Genomic DNA, 22,296 nt, shown 5'->3' with positions numbered 1-22,296 from the left:
GGACTAGGGATAACCCTGGGAATTACAGGCCAGTTAGTCTTACTTCGGTGGTAGGCAAAGTAATGGAAAGGGTACTGAAGGATAGGATTTCTGAGCATCTGGAAAGACACTGCTTGACTAGGGATAGTCAGCACGGATTTGTGAGGGGTAGGTCTTGCCTTACAAGTCTTATTGAATTCTTTGAGGAGGTGACCAAGCATGTGGATGAAGGTAAAGCAGTGGATGTAGTGTACATGGATTTTAGTAAGGCATTTGATAAGGTTCCCCATGGTAGGCTTATGCAGAAAGTAAGGAGGCATTAAGGAGGGATAGTGGGAAATTTGGCCAGTTGGATAACGAACTGGCTAACCGATAGAAGTCAGAGAGTGGTGGTGGATGGTAAATATTCAGCCTGGATCCCAGTTACCAGTGGCGTACCGCAGGGATCAGTTCTGGGTCCTCTGCTGTTTGTGATTTTCATTAATGACTTGGATGAGGGAGTTGAAGGGTGGGCCAGTAAATTTGCAGACGATACGAAGATTGGTGGAGTTGTGGATAGTGAGGAGGGCTGTTGTCGGCTGCAAAGAGACATAGATAGGATGCAGAGCTGGGCTGAGAAGTGGCAGATGGAGTTTAACCCTGAAAAGTGTGAGGTTGTCCATTTTGGAAGGACAAATATGAATGCGGAATACAGGGTTAACGGTAGAGTTCTTGGCAATGTGGAGGAGCAGAGAGATCTTGGGGTCTATGTTCATACATCTTTGAAAGTTGCCACTCAAGTGGATAGAGCTGTGAAGAAGGCCTATGGTGTGCTCGCGTTCATTAACAGAGGGATTGAATTTAAGAGCCGTGAGGTGATGATGTACAAAACTTTGGTAAGGCCACATTTGGAGTACTGTGTACAGTTCTGGTCGCCTCATTTTAGGAAGGATGTGGAAGCTTTGGAAAAGGTGCAAAGAAGATTTACCAGGATGTTGCCTGGAATGGAGAGTAGGTCTTACGAGGAAAGGTTGAGGATGCTAGGCCTTTTCTCATTAGAACGGAGAAGGATGAGGGGCGACTTGATAGAGGTTTATAAGATGATCAGGGGAATAGATAGAGTAGACAGTCAGAGACTTTTTCCCCGGGTGGAACAAACCATTACAAGGGGACATAAATTTAAGGTGAAAGGTGGAAGATATAGGAGGGATATCAGAGGTAGGTTCTTTACCCAGAGAGTAGTGGGGGCATGGAATGCACTGCCTGTGGAAGTAGTTGAGTCGGAAACATTAGAGACCTTCAAGCAGCTATTGGATAGGTACATGGATTACGGTAAAATGATATAGTGTAGATTTATTTGTTCTTAAGGGCAGCACGGTAGCATTGTGGATAGCACAATTGCTTCACAGCTCCAGGGTCCCAGGTTCGATACCGGCTTGGGTCACTGTCTGTGCGGAGTCTGCACGTCCTCCCAGTGTCTGCGTGGGTTTCCTCCGGGTGCTCCGGTTTCCTCCCACAGTCCAAAGATGTGCAGGTTAGGTGAATTGGCCAATGATAAATTGCCCTTAATGTCCAAAATTGCCCTTGGTGTTGGGTGGAGGTGTTGAGTTTGGGTAGGGTGCTCTTTCCAGGAGCCGGTGCAGACTCAAAGGGCCGAATGGCCTCCTTCTGCACTGTAAATTCAATGATAATCTATGATTAATCTAGGACAAAGGTTCGGCACAACATCATGGGCCGAAGGGCCTGTTCTGTGCTGTATTTTCTATGTTCTATGTTCTATGTCGGCCTCTCGTGGTGGGGGCCTCTTTTGCGCTGGGCCTGTTTAAACGGCAGCCCTTCCAGCTCTGGCCCTTCCTCTTGCGGGTTCACCGGGAAAATCTTGCTTTTGCTCAGGTTAAGTTTGTAGTTCGAGAAGGTTCCAAACTCGTTCAAAAGTGCCATGATTCCTTCCATGCTGCTTCGCGGGTCCGAGATGTAGAGGAGCAGGTCATCTGCATAGAGCGAGACTCTGCTCTCTGCTTCTTCTCCTGATCCCTTTCCAATTCTTTACCGCCCTGAGCATGATCGCATGTGGTTCGATCGTTAGGGTGAACAGCAGCGGGGCAAATGCCCATCCCTGCCTTGTGCCCCTATGCAGCTGGAAGTTATAAGAGCTGGTAGTGTTGGTCCGCTGCTCACCGTGGGAGCGTTGTATAGGAATTTCACCAAGGTGGTGAACCCTGTTACAAGCCCGATCCGCTCCAGTACCTCTATGAGATACTTCCATTCGACTCTGTTGAAGGCCTTTCCAGCGTCCCGGGAGACGATCACCTCAGATGTTCTCTCCCTGGATGGGGTCATGGTCACATTCAGCAGGTGCCTGATGTTTGAAGTTAGCTGTCTACCCTTGACAAAGCCCGTCTGGTCTTCAGAAACCACCTCAGGAACGCAATCCTCCAGCCTTTTGGCTTGGATCTTAGCCAGTATTTTTGCTTCTATGTTTAGTAGCGAGATGGGTCTGTAGGAACCGCTATCTATTGGGTCTTTGTCTTTTTTAGGTATCAATGAGATTGAGGCTTGTGTTGGGTAGGCGGCAGTCCGCCCCTTACCAGTGAGTCTGTGAGCATCTCCTGCTGGAGTGGGGTCAGTGCTGTCGAGAATCGTTTGTAGAAGTCTACCGTGAAACCGTCTGGTCCCGGCGCATCCCCGCCTACATGGAGCTAATACTCTCCATGACCTCTCCCAGTTCTAACAGTACTTCCAAGCCCCGTTTCCGGTCTTCCCCCACAACTGGCATGTCCAGTCCATCAAGGAACTGCTTCATCCCCAAGTCCCCTGCTGGGGGCTCCGAGGTGGACAGTCCCTGGTAGAAGGTCTCAAACGCCTTGTTGACTTTGTCCGGTTCCACAACTAATGTCCCTGATCTGCACTATTTTTCTTGTGGCTGCCTGCTTCCTCAGCTGGTGAGCCAGCAGGCGGCTGGCCTTGTTCCTGTGTTCGTACAGGGTCCCCCGTGCCTGGCGGAGTTGGTGCATTTCTTTCCTTGTGGAGAGAAGATCAAAGGCCATCTGTAGCTTTATCCTCTCCGCCAAGACCTCTACGGTTGGAATCTCAGAGTATCGCGGTCTACTTCTAGTATGGAGTTGATTACCGGTTGCCTAGCCGCCCTCTCGTCCCTGTCCCTTTGTGCTTTGAAAGCGATAATTTCTCCCCCGATCACAGACTTCAAAGCTTCCCAGAACGTGGAGTGTGAGCCCTCCCCATCCTGGTTGATTTGATTTGATTTATTGTCACATGTACCGAAGTACAGTGAAAAGTATTTTTCTGCGGCCGAGAGAACGTACACATTACGTACATAGTAGACAAAGAGAATAATCAACAGAGAACATTGGCAAATGGTACATTGACAAACAGTGATTGGTTACAGTGCGGAACAAGGGGCCAAACAAAGCAAATACATGGGCAAGAGCAGCATGGGGCATCGAGAATAGTGTTCTTAAAGGGAACAGATCAGTCCGAGGGGGAGTCGTTGAGGAGTCTTGTAGCTGTGGGGAAGAAGCTGTTCCTATGTCTGGATGTGCGAGTCTTCAGACTTCTGTACCTTCTGCCTGATGGAAGGTCTGGAAGAAGGCAATGCCAGGGTGGGAGGGGTCTCTGATAATGCTGCCTGCCTTCCTGAGGCAGCGGGAGTGTATACTGAATCACTGTGGGGGTGGCAAGCTTGTGTGATGCGCTGGGCTGAGTTCACCACACTCTGCAGTTTCTTGCGATCTTGGACCGAGCAGTTGCCATACCAGGCTGTGATTCAGCTGGATAGAATGCTCTCTATTGCACATATGTAGAAGTTTGTGAGAGTCGATGCAGACATGCCAAATTTCATTAGCTTCTGTAGGAAGTAGAGACGTTGTTGGGCTTTCTTGACTGTTGCATCAATGTGAGTGGACCAGGCCAGACTGTTGGTGATGATGACCCCCAGGAACTTAAAGCTATCAACCATCTCCACTTCGGAGCCATTGGTGCAGACAGGAGAGTATGTTGTGCTACGCTTCCTGAAGTCGATGATCAGTTCCTTGGTCTTTCTGACATTTAGAGAGAGGTTACTTTCGGTACACCATGCAACCAAGTTAGTAATATAATTGCCTATGGCCTGTGATATTTTCTCGCAAAAAGCCTTGTTGGCCTGAAGGGCCGTGTCCAGCCTCCATGGGGGCGTTGGGCACAGCCTTTCTCCAACCTCACAACCATATAATGTGGAGCGTGGTCGGAGATTTTGATTGCGGAGTATTCAGCCCTTGCTAACCCTGAAAGCACCGATTTTCCCACCACAAAGAAGTTGATCCTTGAATAGATGTTAAGGACTTGGGAGAAGAAGAACTCTTGCTCCTCTGGGTGGGTGAACTGCCAAGGGTCCACCGCCTCCATCTGCTCCATGAATAGGCTGAGTTCTTTCACCATGTTGGAGGTCTTTCCCGTTTTGGGATTCGACCTATCAATCCGTGGGACCTGTACACAGTTAAAGTTACCCCCCCCCCCCCACCCCAATGATCAGTCAGTGCGTATCTATGTTGGGGATTTCCGCCATGGTCTTCCTTGTAAACTCCTTGTTGTCCCAGTTGGGAGTGTACACATTAACGAGGACTACCGGTGCCGCATCCATGCAGTACCGTCCCCCTGGATCCATAACAGTCTTTGTCGCCGTGAACATCATCCTCTTATTTAGCAAAATGGCTACCCCCTGTGGCCCTTGTCCCATCGCAGGAATGGTAGGTCTGTCCCATCCAGCCCTTCCTTACCCGCAGTCAGTCTTCTCCCTCAGGTGCGTCTCTTGGACTATGTCGGCTTTCATGTTTCTCGGGTGGGTGAAGACTGGAACTTTTCACTGGGCCGTTAAGTCCCCTAGCATTCCAGGTGACTAACCTGATGGGGGGGTTTTGCCCCCCCCCCCGCTCCTGTGGGATCAACCATACTGACCTGGTGGACGCACCCCTGCACTCCGGGGTTTCCCTTTGTTAGGGGTCCGTCCAAATGGCCAGGATCACTGTTCTCCCCATGAGGTTGGACCCCTGCCTTCTGGGTTTTCCTTTGTCCAGGGGCATTCAACATGGCTGCCAAGTATGCGTTCGCCATGTGGAGGAGCCCCTGCATTCCGGGATTTCCCATTGTCCAAGGATCTTCCCAAGTGGTTGCTTGCAGCGCCATTTTGTTCCGAGTCGCCACATGTGGCCAGTTGTAGCCAGTCTAATGCCTTCTATTTTTCTTTACCTATTTCTCCATTATGGTACCCTCTCTTCCCCCCCCCCCATCTTCTTTTCCCCCCATCCTGTAGCTAAACCCCCGTTCCCTCTGTTTCTTCCCCCAATTACCCCCCGTCTCCGTTATCTGCTCCCCCCATGCCAGACGCCTTCCCGCTTGCTGGGGATGCGCTGAGGCCTCTTTCTTCCTTGTGAATCCAGGTGCTAGCTACCTTGCTCGTGTGGTGGCTCCCCTCCCGGGAGTTGTAGCACTACCTCCTATTGCCCGATCTCTGGGCTCCCTGTTCGCCATTTCCCTCACCTTACCCTGCGCTTAGCTGTACTTAGATCAACCTTCCCTCTCACGCTGCTTTCATGTCCAAAACAAGGCAGTGTTCTCCCGCATAAAGCGGTCGCTTTGGCAATGATCTAGTGTTAGCTGTACAGACTGTAAAAGGGAGAGAGCTTTTTTTTGTTAGAACACTGCGTTATCAAAATCTCATTCAGTGGGCTCTTCATCGCTGCCCCTGCTGCCGCTTCTCCAGGCCGTTTTCTGCGACAAACGCGTCAGCATCCGCAGGGACCGTGAAAAAGTGTTCCCTGCCTTGATACGTGACCCAGAGCTTGGCTGGGTACAGCATTCCGAATCTCAAGCCATTCCTGTACAGCGCGGCGTTTGCTTTGTTAAATTCAGCCCGGTGCTTAGCCAGGTCAGTCCCAATGTCCTGGTAGATCCGGATCTTGTGATCTTCCCAGCTGCAGGGTGGACAGTGAGAGCCTTCTCCCGCGGATGGAAATGGCTGGCACGAGGGGACATAGCTTTAAACTGAGGGGTAATAGATATAGGACAGAGGTCAGAGGTAGGTTCTTTACGCAAAGAGTAGTGAGGCCGTGGAATGCCCTACCTGCTACAGTAGTGAACTCGCCAACATTGAGGGCATTTAAAAGTTTATTGGATAAACATATGGATGATAATGGCATAGTGTAGGTTAGATGGCTTTTGTTTCGGTGCAACATTGTGGGCTGAAGGGCCTGTACTGCGCTGTATTGTTCTATGTTCTATGCAGTTCTTGGACTGCCTGACGCAGCGCAGGATTCTCTCCTGATCCTGGTGCTGATGCATTTTTGCAATAATCGCCCTCGGCTGTTCCCCGGTTTTGGTCTTTGGTCAGAGCGACCGGTGCGCTCTGTCGATTTCTGGTGGGTTGTGGAAGCTGTCCCTTCCCACCAGGTTACCCAGCATTTGGGCCACATAGACTGTGAGGTTCCTACCTTCGATACCCTTTGGTAGGCCCACGATCCACAGGTTCTGCCGCCTCAACCAGTTCTCCTGATCTTCAACCTTTCCTCTCAGGTTGCCTTGTGTCATTACCAGCCTTGCCACCTCCTTTTCCAGGTGACGGTCCGGCCACTCTGGTCCGTTGCAGCCCTTTCCAGAGCTTTAATTGTTGCCTCCTGTGCCTCCAGTCGCTTTTCGGCTTTGTCCAGGGCCACCTGCATGTTCGTCACAGCTTCAACCACCGTATGTCTGCTTTTGTCTCATCTTGGTGTTCCCTCAACACTCTTGAAAGCAATGTCCTCCATCCGTCCCCTGGTGAGGGGGGGCTTCTTGTGCGTCGGGTCGGTTTCTTTTGCTCTGGCGATGTCCGAGTTTCACCATCTTGTGCGCTAGTCGACTCGGCCGATTGCTGTTTGTCCGACCTCTTCCCACTCCTGGACTGGCTGTTATGTGGCATATTTTCTTCTGCCTTCATTTCATTGGGGATGATTTTCTTCGGTTACAGGCGTTTGTCGGGCATAAAGTGCCTATTTTTCCATTTCGGGGGAGGAGAGCCATCTGATGTGCGGCTTCTCAGCGCATCCCCGTCACTGGAAGTTGGCTCTTTACTGAGTTGCCTTCAAGTCTGTCCCTTACCAACTTTTGCAGATGCACCATAGAAAGCATCCTATCTGGCTGCATCACAGCCTGGTATGGCAACTGCTTGGCCCAAGACCGTAATGTAACTTACGGAGTTTCCCTTTAAGAAATGTTTTTGTCTTATCACATGGCTTCAATGATGTCATTGTGTGGGTAGAGCTGGGCTGTGGCTCTGGGAGTATTTACTTTCGCTTTTGAGTTTTGGACTGGTTTTGAACTGCACAGGTTGAAAGAAGTGTTTCTCTATCTTCATTTTAAAAGCTGTTTCTAGACTACTTGGTAACTTAAAAGAGATAATTTCTGGAAGGAATTCAAATCTGCTGTTTGAAAAGAGGAACAAGACTATCAATAACAAGTCTTAAAGACAGTAAGAATGCCGTGTGCTGGGCCACACCTTTGAAAAGGGTTTTCTGGTTTTACTCGGATTTTGTTATTGAATTGGAACAGTTAAGGGGGAATTCATTAAGGGTTATACATAGATTACTGTAGCTGTGTGGGGTCTTTATGTCTGTAGTTGATAAAAATTCTTACTGTGTGAGTTTATACAAATGTTAACTAAATTCGTAGAATAAAGCTTGTTTTTTGATTAAAAGCGCCTAAGAACTTTGTTGAATAACTCCTGAAAGGCAGGCTCTCGTGCTCATCGTAACCAAAATCAGTAAACAGTTGTAGGTCAGGTGAACTCCATAATATACTTTGGAGTTTTCTAAACCCTGGCCCATAACAGTAAGAAACTACAGAGAGTCGTGAACACAGCCCAATCCATCACGCAAACCCGCCTCCCATCCATTGACTCTTATCTACACCTCCTGCTACCTTGGGTAAGCATTATCAAAGACCCCTCCCACCCGGCTTATTCGCTCTTCCAACTTCTTCCATCAGGCAAGAGATACAAAAGTCTGAGAACACGCACTAATAGATTCAAAAACAGCTTCTTCCCCGCTGTTACCAGACTCCTAAATTACTCTCTTATAGACTGATCTGATCTCTTCACACATCTTCTCTACTGAGTACTACTGCACTCCTGTATGCTTCACCCGATGCCTGTGTCTATGCATTTGCATTGTGTATTTATGTTTGCCCTATGTTATTTTTCATGTATGGAATGATCTGTACGCAGAACAATATTTTTCACTGTACCTCGGTACACGTGACAATAAACAAATCCGATATTGATGGCTGAACTCAATACAATATTCATGATTATGAATACTGATTCCAATGGGCTACTGCAAAATACATGAAATATGTATACCCAGATGTTTGTTGATCTACCCTATTTAGTTTATTGTTTTTCATTGAATAAGTGGTCTTCTTATTCATCCTACCCAGATGATGAACCACCTTATTATACACTGTGCTATATTGAATTTCGTTTGCTATGTACCTTCTTGCTCTGCCAGCCTATTCATGTTTTCCTGTATTTGTGCATTTGTTAACTCTTTCAAATTTTGATAGCATACAAAACACCTCTAAAACCAAATTATTTTGGTGTATGGTTTTGTATATGGTGAATAACATTGGCCCCAAATAAGGCTGCCTGCAATACACCATTTCTCACTTTTTTGACAGTCTGAGAACCTCCCCTAAATTCCAACCTCCAGTTTTATGTTTCGTAGCCACCTTCCTACCTGTTTGGCTGGCCAGGCACCCTGCCCTTTGCCATGAATCTGTAAAATAGCACTTTTCCTCAAGTCCATGTGAATTTAACAAAGTTATTGAATGATTACATTTATTTTAAAACAGAAGCAAAATACAGCAGAAGCTGGAAATCTGAAATAGAAACAGAAAATTGGATTGGATTTGTTTATTGTCACGTGTACCGAGGTACAGTGAAAAGTATTTTTCTGCGAGCAGCTCAACAGATCATTAAGTACATGAGAAGAAAAGGGAATAAAAGAAAATACATAATAGGGCAACACAACATATACAATGTAACTACATAAGCACTGGCATCGGATGAAGCATACAGGGTGTAGTGTTAATGAAGTCAGTCCATAAGAGGGTCATTTAGAAGCTGTTTTTGAGTCTGTTCGTGCGTGTTCTCAGACTTCTGTATCTCCTGCCCGATGGAAGAAGTTGGAAGAGTGAGTAAGCCGGGTGGGTGCGGCAGAGAGAAACAGAGTTAACACGTTTCAGATCAAGGACTTTTCTTCAGAACACAAGGACCTTCTGAAATCATTGATGATTGTTTTTATTACCTCAGTCTCTGGATCTTTCATCAAATAAACTATAGATAGCAACTAGTCGTGAGCAGTTGCATCACGTTCAGGAGCTAGTTGGTGTGGGTTTGGGAGCTGGTTTCAGGCTGGTGGGGCAATCTTGTTTCTCTGCTCCAGTGGTACTCATCCTAAATTCAGAGGGCTGGCTCCTGGGTGGGCGCCCCTCGTGGCGCGCCCCCTGCAGGTGAGCTGCCGCCAGAGTTCGACGTCGCCCCGCCCCTTTTTGGGAAGTTTTCCGATCCGGTGATTGGCCGGGCGACTGCCATGGCAACGCTAGGCAGCCAGCATGTGACTTACTGTTGACTGTTGTGTGGACCGCGATGCGTGGACTGGCCTGAGCCGACGGCGAAGGAGTCGTTGAGGGGCGCGGACGCGGAGCACTACTTTTTTGTGGTTGGGAAGAAGTCCCGGAGCCGGGGCACCGCTGCCTCGTTGCGTCTGCGGTTATCGCTGCAGAAGATTTGAAATTGGAACCGTCCCGGGCGCGCGCTGCTCCCCCGAGCTTCCAGGACGCGCGCCCTCTTGACCTCCTCCCTTCAACTCTGCACGCGCACCTCTCCTCACCCCCCCCTCCTTTTCCTCATTAAAATGGCCGAGGAGCAGGAGCTGATCAGTGCCTCCGAGTTCAGTAAAGGTGAGTGAGTGTTGTAGTTACAGCAGCGTGCTCGGGGTGAGAGGTACTTCTCCCGCCGAGCCATTGGGCTCACGGCTTAAGGGTGAAGCGCTCTGCTGTTGACATTGATTTAATCCTTTCTTCCCCCCCCCCCCCCCCTCCTATTTTTCAAATTTAGATCGTTTGTACTTCGCAACTCTGAGAAACAAGCCGAAAAGTACAGTCAATACACACTACTTCTGCACTGACGAGGAGCTGGTTTACGAAAAGTAAGTTTCTGGTTACACGGGGAATAACGTTTCTGCAAGGATCTCCTGTAAGTAACTACAGTGCATATGTGAAACCCCAGGCTTGTTAATGGACTTGTAGCAGCACAAGGGAAATCAAGAGCCCAGTGTGCTAATCTTATCCCGAGATATCCTGTTTTTGATTATTCAAGAACGATAGTGCCTGATTGATATTTAATTATACCAGCCGCGCTTATGTGGCAAAGGATAGGCTTCTCCACTCAAGTAATAATTGAATCCTTTCTCTAATTGCATATCTTTTTCAGTTTCTATGCAGATTTTGGACCGCTCAACTTGGCCCAACTGTATCGATACTGCTGCAAACTTAACAAGAAATTGAAAGTAAGTACTTAAAAAAAAAATCAGTTAGCGACAGGATGAATTTAGTTATCGGATGAATTTAAGACTGCTGATGTTTTAAACCTGTGACAAATGTATGGGTAAACCTGCTGCGAAATCATAATGAGTATTCCAGTGGTAATTTTATCTGAATGCTGTATTTATAGAGAATCATCAATGATGATCATCCCAGCAATTGGGGGAGAAAACTAGTATTTTTTATAACATTGCTTGACACTTCTCAGTTGAAGAGGTCAGAAAATAAAATAATCTGGGGTACAATGAATGCAGTGATGTAATGGTTAGAAATAAGTAAAGGTTTGAGCTGATAGTGAGTCTGATTTTTTGGGAAAGGAATTTTTGAAGGGGAGTGATATGGTTGAAAGATCAGTCTTCTATTGTGGAGTGCAGGCTGACCACTTGTCTGCTGTTAGAGGAATGACAGTTGTGACAAACCTTCAAAGGCTTTGAAGATGATTGGGACAATGAGCTGTGGTCTAAGTCACAAGGAACCTCAGCTAGGTTGGTTATGTGGTTGGTAATGTGGAGGACAGTACTGATGAATGGGTTTTGGGACTTCAGCCAGATTTTGGACACTAATATGTTTTCAACCATAAAATCATAGAAGTACAGTGCAGTGCAGTAGGAGGCCATTTGGCCCATGAGTCTGCATCGGCCCTTGGAAAGAACACCCAACCCAAGCCCACACCTCCACCCTATCCTTGTAACCCAATAACCCCACCCAACCTTTTTGGTCACTAAGGGCAATTTAGCATGGCCAATCCACCCTGTATATATTTGGACTGTGGGAGGAAGTTGGAGGAAACCCACGCAGACACTGGGAGAACGTGCAGACTCTGCACAGACAGTGACCCAAGCCGGGAATCAAACCTGGGACCCTGGAGCTGTGAAGCAACTATGCTAACGACTATGCAACCTTACTGCCCAAATCGCAGCATTGCAGAACTAATTTGTTACCAGTTTAATCACAAATGTTGCCAATCTCATGCCAGCCCATCTCTTGATGTCAAAGGCTCTTGAATTATGGGTCTACCTGTGATCATTGCAGATCATCTTTTGTGAGACTCTTCCCTCAACCTCAAATACTTCTGGGCTTCACACTAATGAAAGATATTACTAATTGTTATGACTTTTAGAGCCCAATTGCAATATCTGCTGCTGAAATAAATACAATAATTAACCAAGACTGAAGTGGTACTAGATGACTTTTTGCAGCCTTGAGCCAATGCTAACCAAAAGGCCCAGGGGTAAAAAAATACTATTTTTAAAAATGAATGTAACTTGGCTGATTTTATTTTGTCTGAAAGGAAAACCAAGCAGACTATTGCCCATCACCTAAAAACTTACATGCGTAAATCTGATTTGTGTTGAAAATGAATTGAGAGAAAGTTGTTTTGCAACAGAGCGATTATAATTAAAGACAAAATCAGAATGATAAGCAAGCAAAGATAGACAATTTTAGAGGAATAAATCCTTGTGAAAGTCCAGGAGATAAAATTATGAACTTGTATCTTTACCATTTCTCTGCTGATTTAAATACCAGTTTTCTTCTGCACTGACTCAGACGAGTGGCAATAAAATGGGAAACAATGTAATTATCTAGGTCATCAATTGATGCCCTTTGGTGATGCTGTCACTGTAATTTTGAGCTGTGTTCTTAAAAATATTTGTGTCAACATAGAGGGTAGTACTGTGAAATGGCTAAAATAAATGTTCAGTGACTCACTAAGAACAGAGGAGCTATGAAACAGAATCAAGTGTGCATTGTTCAGATATGCTGCTGTACTTATGTGGTTTCATGTTCAGATTGTTTTATATCCAATGATCTTGGTTTTCATTTGCAGTTTAGTATAGTGGCTGGATGTGATATTGAAATGACAACTTTTATTTTTATTTAAAAGAATCGCAAAAAGTCCATGACTGAAGAGACAGAGAAAAGCATTAGTTTTATATCATTCATATACCTAAGTTTAGAAACTCTTTCTGTGTTCAGAATTTTTTTTAGCGTAGTACTTTGGGGCAAGGGATAAGGGCATACTCGGCATCAAGATTTCAATTGCTGATTTCTGGTAGCAACCATGAGCTGAGTGGTCGCACGAAAGGTGGTTCCCGCCTGGAAACTCTTTCTTGGATCTTTTTTTGACCCAATGAACTGGCACCAAAATCCCTCAAAATTTGCCCCCTGTCAGTAACCCGACCAATTGTCCCTGTCGTGTGATTTTTTTTTATTGTACGCTGTGGACCCAGGCCCCGCAGTGGGGGGCATAATGGAGCTGTTGAAGCAGTTTGCGGCTTTTTCAAGATATAAACTGAATTTAGAAAAAAGTGAGTGTTACTTGGTGACTCTGCCAGGGAAGGGAGCTAATCTGGAGGTGTTGCTGTTCTGTTTAGCGGGCACTCACTTCAGGTACCTAGGGGTGCAGGTGGCCTGGGATTGGGCCCGCTTTGCAAATTGAATTTTACAAGCCTGATGAGATTAAGGCCGATCTGCAGAGGTAGGAGAGCCTCCTTCTATCTTTGGCAGACTGAGTACCATCTGTGAAGATGAACATTCTGCCACGTTTTTTTGTTTTTATTCCATTGTCTACTGTTTTTTCTTTACAGAGGATACAGCAACCTTTGAGGGGGTTAAGGCCAAGTGGGAGGGAGAGGGGGGGGGGGAGGAGTTGGAGGAATTGGAGGAAGAGTGTGGTGTGAAGCCCTGTGAAGGGTGAATGCCACACCTTTGTGCACAGACGTGGGCTTATACAGCTGAAGGTGGTATACCAGGTGCATTTAATAAGGTGTAGGGTGAGTTGGCTGTTTGAGGGATTAGAGGATAAGTGAGAGTGCTTTGGGAGGGGCCCCATCAACCATGTACGTATGTTATAGGCATGTCCTAAACTGAGATTTTGGATCTCCTCCTTCAGCACCATGTCAGCGATTCTACGAATTGAACTGGAGCCCAGACCTTAGGGGCCATATTCAGGGTGTCAGACCAGCCGGAGCTGCTGCAGATGGGAGCAGGGGGATGTCCCAGCTCTGGATTAGCTGATTGCTCGCAGGTGGGTTCTGTTGGAATGGAGGTCAGCTTCTCTACTTGATGCCTCCATATGGCTGGGGGGGGTCTTACGGAGTTTTTGTACCAGGAGAAAATTGAGTATGCTAGGAGGGGTGCAATTGAAGGGTTCTAAAAGATGGCAACTGTTTTTGGGGGGATGTGGGTATTATAATTTTTTGTCTGTTTCCTGTTTATCTGTCTGTTTATTGTTTTGTATTTATCAAAAAATGTTCAATAAAAATATTTTAAAAATCTATAATCCGTTCAATCTGTGATGTCGGCAATCCACCAGACAGGACGTAAAGAGAGCAGAAGCTCAGCATTGGAGCCAGTGGAACTGCGTGGCAACACAAACTTGAATATGGCGGACCCAACAGAGTCGCCAATGCCATCCCAGTCCTCGACGGAGAGGCTGATGTAGTTCCTCTCAACAGAACTGCAGAAGCATAGGGAGGCAATAAAAGCGGACCTAATGTCGGCGATGGAGACGGCAATCGGGGCTGCGCAGGCCCCCATGCATGGATCGATGGGCAGGGTAGAGCGACGATTGGTGGCCTAAGGGGTGACGATGCGAGGTGTGAAAAAGGCTGTCACCGAAAAGGACGATCGAATCGCCTCACTGTAGGCTGAAATAAAGTTGCTAGCGGCGACCCAAAAGACTCTGAAGGCCAGAATAAATGACTAAGAGAACTATGCGCCAGAACCTCCAGATCGTCAATCCACCAGAGGGCACAGAAGTTAGGAGCCCAATCAAGTACACATCAAAAAGTGCTCGGGAGGAGGGCTTCAATAAGCCCCCACAGGTTGCTCCGCCAGGTCCCAGGGAACCACCGCGGGTAGTGATCGTCAGGCTATAGATACCAGGAGAAGGAACGTATCAGTATCCTGAGTTGGGCAAAGAACACAAGGACTTGTAACTGGGAAGGACATGTCATCTGTGTCTGCCAAGACATTTAGGTCGACCTGGCTAAACGCCGGGCGGAGTTCAACATGGCCAAGGTGACATTTTTCAAAAACCAATTGCGAATCGGCATGCTGTACCGGGCGAAACTCTGGGTCACTTAAAAAGCCAAAGGAGGCAAACAAATTGTTCAAAGGAATGTTCTGAGTGGAATGATACAAGGTCATAGACATATATGAACGGTGGGGGATATGCATTGCCTGTGTGGGTGTTAATTTCTGCCTTGTCGGTTCTTGTTCGCATTTGTGGCTTTTGCCCCGGATTATGGTTATTCTGACTCTCATCCTGCAGAGGCCTGATGGGGAACTGCCACATGTACTTGCACTGCGAAGTATCGCGGGGTGTTCGTGGGTTATGCTAAGTTATGGTTACAAGGCAGGCCTGTACACATAGCGGGGTCAAGCCATTGGGTGTCAAGACTGATCCCTCGCTATTGGTAAAAGTTGGCAGATTGCTCGTTCAGAAGCCTGGGGGGGGTGGGGGCTTCGACACAAGGGCAACAGGGGTGGTAATTCCATTTGGCAAAAGGGTAGCCTTCATGATGACCAACACTGTGATGGACTCGGGAGGTGGGTGGCACAGTGGTTAGCACTGCCGCCTCACAGCTCCAGGGACCCGGGTTCAATTCTGGCCTCGGGTGACTGCCTGTGTGGAATTTGCACTTTCTCCCCGTGTGTGCTTGTGTGTTTCCTCTGGTTTCCTTCCACAGTCCAAGGTTTCCTCCCACAGTCCAAAGATGTGCAGGTTAGGTGGATTGGCCGTGTTAATTTGCCCCTTAGTGTCCAAAAGGTTAGATGGGGATAGGGTATAGGATAGGGGATATGGGCTTAAGTAGGGTGCTCTTTCCAAGGGCCGGTGTCAACATAATGGGCCACATGGCCTCCTTCTGCAGTGTAATTCTATGATCTACATAATGGTAAGTGAGGTTCTGGACACGTAGTCCTGGTATATGTGTGCGCCCCAAACTGGAACAATGCCCCGTTCGTCGAGAAGACATTGGCAGAGATTCCCGACCTCGACTCCCACCAACTGGTCATGGGAGGGGGGAGACTTTAACTGTGCCTTGGACCTGAAGGTAGACCGGTCAAGGCCCAGAACGGGTGCAAGTTTGGGAATGGCAAAGGAACTGACAGTCTTCCTGAATCGGATGGGGGGGGGGGGCGGTGGACACTTGGAGGTTCAACCAACCGATGGTGAAGGAGCTCTCTTTTTCCCATGTCCACAAGGCCTACTCCGAGTAGGCTTCTTTGTGGTGGGGCAATCGGTGCTTCCAGGGATCATAGGGGTGGAATACTCAGCAGTAATCATCTTGGACCACGCACCAATGTGGTTGTGAGGTTGGAGACGAGCTGGACACCGCCCCTTCACTGACGAGGCCTTTTGTGAAAGGACAGTACTGGCCATTGACAAATACGTGAGCTGTAACCAGAACGGGGAAGTCTTTTTCCCCCACATTTTGGGAGGTGCTGAAGACTGGGGGTGGGGGGGGATAATAGCATACAGGGCACATGGGGGTAGGGGGGAAGAGGGCAGCCAGACAGTTGATCGACTCCATACTGGAGGTGGATCAGCACTACTTCATGATCCTGACCGTGGAGCTACTAGTGGAGAGGAAAAGATTACAAATGGAGTTTGAGCTGACTTAACTAGGTAGGTACGGGGGACCTTCTCCGAATGTGGGGGCAAGGCCAGCCGCCTGCTGGCCCACCAGTTGAGGAAACTGGCGGCCACACGAGATTGTAAAGATCAATGATGAATGGGGGTGATGGGTGGTTACGGCTACAGAGCAGCCTCTACCGGGGACTGTACGCATCTGAGCCCCTGGAGGGGGACTTGAAGAGATGAGGCAGTTCCTGGACAGGCTGGTCTTCTCAGCTGTGGGTAGGGAAAGGGGCAGAGAATGCATCAACTCCATGAAGTCCTGGAAGGGGCTGGGGCCTGATGGGTTCCTGGTGGACCTCTATAAAAGTTTACAGCAGTACTGGCCCTGCACCTGCTGGGATGTTTAACGACTCGCTGTCGACCCCCGCCCTGTCCTGCCACCCACGCTGGCACAGGCCTCAATCTCGCTGATCCCGAAGACAGACAAAGACCAGGCAGAGTGTGGGGCAGACAGACCTATCTCACTCCTGAATACTGACGCAAAAGTTTTAGTGAAATTCTGACCAGGCGACTGGAGAGATGCTTGCCAGAAGTGATTGTGGAAGATCAAACCGGGTTGTCAAGGGCAGACAGCTGACGGGTGAACATTGGATGCCTGCTGAACATGGTCATGTCCCCACCCAGGGAGGATGGAGAAGGCCTTCGATTGGGTGGGATGAAGTACCTCTTTTGAGGTACTGGAACGGTTTGGGTTTGGCCAGTATTCGCCTCGTGGGTGAAGCTGTAATACAATGCCCCGATGGCGAGCATCCGGCGAACGCCGCAAGCTCAAAGTATTTATGGTTGCACAGAGGCACGAGGCAGGGATGCCTGCTGTTCCCCCTGGCAATTGAGCCACCGACAATCGTGCTCAGTTTAGTGGAGGGGTGGCGAGGTATCCAGAGAGGAGACAGGGACCATAAGAGTATTTAGTTATGCGGATAACCTGCTGCTGTACATCTCGAACGCCCTAGCCAGCTTGAGAAAGATGATGGAACTCCTTCGGTAGTTCGGAGCCTTGGCCGCAACCAAGTTTAAATACCAGGGGATCCAGATAGCTCCCATCTGGGCCTGGCTCCACAAGCGGAACCTAACTAGCCTGGTGAAGGGGGTCCTGTGGAGCTGGGACTTGCTCTTGCTCTCCCTGGCGGGGAGAGTGTTGACGATAAAAATGAATGTCCTGCTAAGATTCCTATTCGTGTTTATATAGTTCCCGATCTTCCTCCCCAAATCCTTTTTCGTCAGGGTAGACAAACTCATCTCGACTTTTGTGTGGGTGAGAAAGAACCCCAGGTCCATAGAACCGTCCTGCAGAAGGGGTGGCATGTAGGGGGTCTAGTGCTGCCAAACTCTTACCACTGGGCAACAAAGGCAGAAAGTGTGCGGGGTTGGCTGGGGAAGCCGGGGGCAGTGTGGGTACAGACAGAAGAAACTTCCCCCACTGGATGGAACGAGAGAGAGGTGGGAAAGAGGGGTTAAGTATCGAGATTGGGGGGGGGGCCTGTGGAGCGCGATCTTGTACAGGATGAACTCCACTATCTCATGCACAAGGCTGGCCAGATTCAATTGAAGGTGGTGCGCAGGACACATATCAGGTCAGAAAGACCAAAGGGAGGGGGTGTTAACACTACTAAAACCTACAAATAACAAACTGCACTACATCCATTGTATTGATGTTCATGAGCTGTATGGTGATTGTTTGTTCTGCCACCCTTTGAATAAAATATATTAAAACATTTTTAAGGGCGGCATGTGGCACATGGTTAGCACTGTGGCAATAAGGACACAGGTTCGAATCGTGGCCCTGGGTCACTGTCCGTGTGGAGTTTGCACATTCTCCCCGTGTCTGCGTGGGTTTCACCCCTACAACTCAAAGATGTGCAGATTAGCTTGACTGGGCATGCTAAATTGCGCCTTAATTGGAAAAAATATATCATTGGGTACTCTAAATTTATTTTAAAAATATTTTAATTGCTGGAGCACCATTATTTATCACTTTAAAATCAATGGTTGAAATTACTTAAAAAAATTTTTTTTATAATGTTTTTCAATTGGCTTTATTTTACACAACAATTTGTACGCATTATTGAGGTTGCCCACGACCACGGCCGAATCCGCCTTTAAACTGGAATTCTGTCGCTGCACCTGCACCAGCTTCAGCCTTCTTGTCTGACCCAAGGGGAGCAGTCCGCCTGCAAGTGTCCCTGTCAGCTTCACCTCGAAGACGAGCTGGACGGTCCTCACCAAGACCTTTAGGTCTTGGCCTGGCTGTCTCAGGACGGGTCTGGCGACGTAGGGTAGCAGGAACTATTTCTGGAGGAAGGTGAAGGTAGTCACGTAGGTACTGGATGCCCTCATTGGTCAAGTACCAGTAGAAATGTTGCAAAAACCAACTGCTCCTTTACTTAACCACGGGATTTCAAAGACTGCATGGCCTTCATTACGTGCAGGTTAGGGACATTCTTGTCAGCCAACTCTGGATGTTTTGGCATATGCATATCCTTCTTGGCCACCATTACCCCCTCCTTGAAGAGGAGCTCATAGATAGCAATACGGTTCTTCTTGGGCATCAGCATCTTGAGCTCTTATAATGGGGCTAAAGCAGAATGGTTGAAATTACTATAAGGTAGAGGAATGTTAATGCTTTGGTATTTGTGCAGGATTACAGATGTATTCATGTGGTGATAATTAGTTCATAAATGAAAATGATGTGGCCATATTTAAAATGAAGAATGGATTGCTCCAGCTGTCAGGAGAAAGATCCAATATTGGACATCAACTTGTGGTTCAAAAGAAAGAGAATGACTTGGGCAAAGGTGCAAATTTGTTGTCCCTTGACCAGGTAATGCTGGAGGACATGTAACCAGTAGTGCAATTTGTAATTGTCGAATAATAAAGTGAATATATTAGAGGGGAGTGGTAGAGGCTTGATATGTAATTAAATCAAAGCTATTGTTTTGCCACTTGCACGCACCACTGAAATGAAGCAGTGCAGATTGTCCTTTGAGTAAATGAATGACTTTTGGCACTTGGTGTGATCTTTTTGTGGGGAGATGGGTTGTGCTTGCACTGAGTTTGTTTCGATGCAGGTTTCTATGGTGATGCATCGATAGTGGAAATCTGTTAATCCTGCTTTGGTTAATGTGCTGAACTTTGAACTCAGAATTGGCTTAAGCAATACTGTTACTGTGTTTTGGTTGTCACCAATTGTATAAGAAAGCACAGATGATTTACATCAGCAACAAACAGTAACGCTGGCTTAATTCTGAAGCTTGCTATGTGCATTGCATGGTTAAAGTGAACATTTGGCAAGCATTGTCAAACATATCCATAGTTGGTGTGTTTTCAACAGTGTTGTGTAATGTGGAAAAGAATCATAGAATTTACAGTGCAGTAGGAGACCATTTGACCCATCGAGTCTGTACCAGCCTTTGGAAAGAGCACCCTACTTAAGCCCACACCTCCATCCTATCCCTGTAACCCAGTCACCCCACCTAACCTTTTGGACACTTAAGGGGCAATTTAGCGCTTCCGGTTGCGGCTATGCCTAGGTAGGTCGCACGTTCGGCAGCTCCCGCCGGGAACGGACTTTTGGGCTCTCCAGAGGGGCCCCAACGGCAATTGTTCGACGGCTTCCAGTGTGGGAAGGTGACAGCAAGGTCCCCCCGACATTGTATGGATTGGACCAGGAGTGAAGCGGTGAAAAAAGTGATCTTGGGGCAGCGACAAGTCCGAGGGAGGAAAAGCAAGATGGCGACGGGTGGAGACCAAGCAGCATGGGCGCAGTGGTCGCAGGAGTTTCTTAAACGCTGCTTTGAGGAGCTGAAGACAGATATGCTGCCGCCAATGAAGGCGGCGATTTGAGAAGCTTGTGGGGACCCAGAAGGCCCAAGGGGCGGCAAAGCCTCGGAAAATGAGGATGAGATCTTGGGCCTGGCGGTGAACGTGGAGGCGCACGAGGCGCTGCACAAGAGGTGGGCGGAAACATTTGAGGACCTGGAGAATAGGTCGAGGAGGAAGAATCTTCGGATTCTGGGTCTCCCTGAAGGAGTGGAGGGGCCCGATGCCGGGGCATATATGAGCACTATGCTCAATTCGCTGATGGGCGCGGGAGCTTTCCCGAGGCCCCTGGAGCTGGATGGGGCTCACCGGGTCCTGGCAAGGAGACCCAAAGCCAACTAGCTGCCAAGGGCTGTAGTGGTGCGGTTCCACCGCTTTATGGACAGAGAGTGTGTCCTGAGATAGGCCAAAAAGGAGTGGAGCAGGTGGGAGAACACTGAGATCCGAATTTACCAGGACTGGAGTGCGGAGGTGGCTGAGAGCTGGTTTGAATCGGGCTAAGGTGGTGCTCCATCGGAAGGGGGTGAAGTTCGGTATGCTGCAGCCAGTGCGATTGTGGGTCACGTTCCAAGATCGGCACCACTATTTTGAAACGCCCGATGAGGCATGGAACTTTATACAGACTGAAAAGTTGGACTCAAATTGAGGGTTTGTCGTGGGGGAATGTTTGCTGTGTTCACTGTGTTTATTACGTTTGGGAAATGTTCTTTTGGTTTGAGTGCTGGGTGGGGATGGGTGAATGGATTTGATGTGGGGGCTGTGGGATAGTGTGGGCGTCGGTGTTGGAGGGGCTGGCCCCCACGGAGGAAGAGGGGGAGTGGAGGCCCGGGGATGAGGAGTTGGGGTAAGGCCGCAAAAAGGAGCTGCGCCAGAGGGGCGGGGCCGGCTCAGGAAAGCACGGGCTTTTTCCCGCGTTGGGGGGGGCGGGGAAGAGAGGGAAGGGCGGTGCTGGAGAGGAGCGCACACGGACTGCCATGGGGAGGGGGGAATCTCACACTGGGGGGGTCGATGGAATGGCGGGAGAGGCCGGGGTCAGCAGGAGCTGACTTACGGAAGTGTCATGGGGGAGCAAAATGGCTAGATGTGGATCTGGCGGGGGAAGAGAGGAACTGGGTTGCTGCTGCATTGGCCAAAGGACAGCTGGAGCTCGGAGAGAGAGTTGGGGCGGGGGTCTGCCGCTGGGGGGAATGGAGAGTGCGGGAGGCGCGGGCACGTGGCTGGCATAGAAAAGGAGATGGCGAGTCGGCCGGGGGGGGGGGGGGGGGGTAGTAGCCCCCCAATCCGGCTGATAACTTGGAATGTGAGGGGCCTGAACGGGCCGGTCAAGAGGGCCCGGGTGTTCGCGCACTTAAAAGGACTGAAGGCAGACGTGGTTATGCTCCAGGAGACACATTTGAAGGTGGCAGATCAGGTTGGGCTGAGAAAAGGGATGGGTAGGACGGGTCTTCTATTCAGGGCTGGATGCAAAGAACAGAGGGGTTGCAATACTGGCGGGGAAGCGGGTGTCGTTTGAGGCAATGAATATTGTAGTGGATAATGGAGGCCAATATGTGAAGGTGAATGGTAGGTTGCAGGGGGTGTGGGTGGTACTGGTGAACGTATATGCCCCGAATTGGGATGACGCCGGATTTATGAAACGCATGCTGGGTCGGATTCTGGATCTGGAGGTAGGAAGTTTGATAATGGGGGGGGGGGGGACTTCAACACGGTGCTGGACCCAGCACTGGACCGCTCTAGGTCCAGGATGGGTAAGAGGCCGGCTGCGGCCAAGGTGCTCTGGGTTTATGGACCAGATTGGGTGGGGGGGGGGTGGATCCATGGATGTTTGTCAGGCCGCTGGCCAGGGAATTTTCCTTCTTTTCCCACGTCCATAGAGCCTACTCCCGGATAGATTTTTTCATTTTGAGTAGGGCGCTAATCCCGAAAGTGGAGGGAACGGAATATTCGGCCATAGCCATCTCGGACCACACCCCGCATTGGTTGGAGCTGGAGTTGGGAGAGGAGAGGGACCAGTGCCCGCTGTGGCGCCTTGATGTGGGACTATTGGCGGATGAGGAGGTGTGCGGGCAGGTGCGGGGGTGCATTGAAAGATATTTGGAGGCCAATGACAACGGGGAGGTGCAGGTGGGGGTAGTCTGGGAGGCGCTGAAGGCGGTGGTCAGGGGAGAGCTAATCTCCATTAGGGTCCACAGGGAGAGGAGAGGGAGAGGTTGGTGGGGGAGATTTTAAGGGTGGACAGGAGGTAT

General features: G+C 48.8%; 1 protein-coding gene and 1 pseudogene across 6 annotated transcripts in view; one reads left to right on the top strand and one right to left on the bottom strand.

The window, feature by feature from the left end:
* cdc14ab (cell division cycle 14Ab) overlaps positions 1-22,296 on the top strand; it is a 333,919-nt gene that overhangs the window by 18,845 nt on the left and 292,778 nt on the right. For 4 of the 6 annotated variants that reach the window (XM_072511378.1, XM_072511377.1, XM_072511373.1 and 1 more), the window contains exons 2-3: positions 10,100-10,190; positions 10,475-10,550. In XM_072511378.1, coding sequence (XP_072367479.1) covers positions 10,100-10,190; positions 10,475-10,550 — 167 coding nt within the window. Of the gene's footprint in view, positions 1-9,598; positions 9,943-10,099; positions 10,191-10,474; positions 10,551-22,296 lie in introns of those variants that run through there. The other 2 variants (XM_072511375.1, XM_072511379.1) reach the window with 2 other exon arrangements.
* LOC140427315 (small ribosomal subunit protein eS10-like) lies at positions 18,254-18,811 on the bottom strand (annotated as a pseudogene).

The sequence above is a fragment of the Scyliorhinus torazame genome, chromosome 7 (assembly GCF_047496885.1).
Source record: "Scyliorhinus torazame isolate Kashiwa2021f chromosome 7, sScyTor2.1, whole genome shotgun sequence".
NCBI classification, from domain to species: Eukaryota; Metazoa; Chordata; class Chondrichthyes; order Carcharhiniformes; family Scyliorhinidae; genus Scyliorhinus; species Scyliorhinus torazame.
This window is presented reverse-complemented; position numbering and strand designations above follow the sequence as displayed.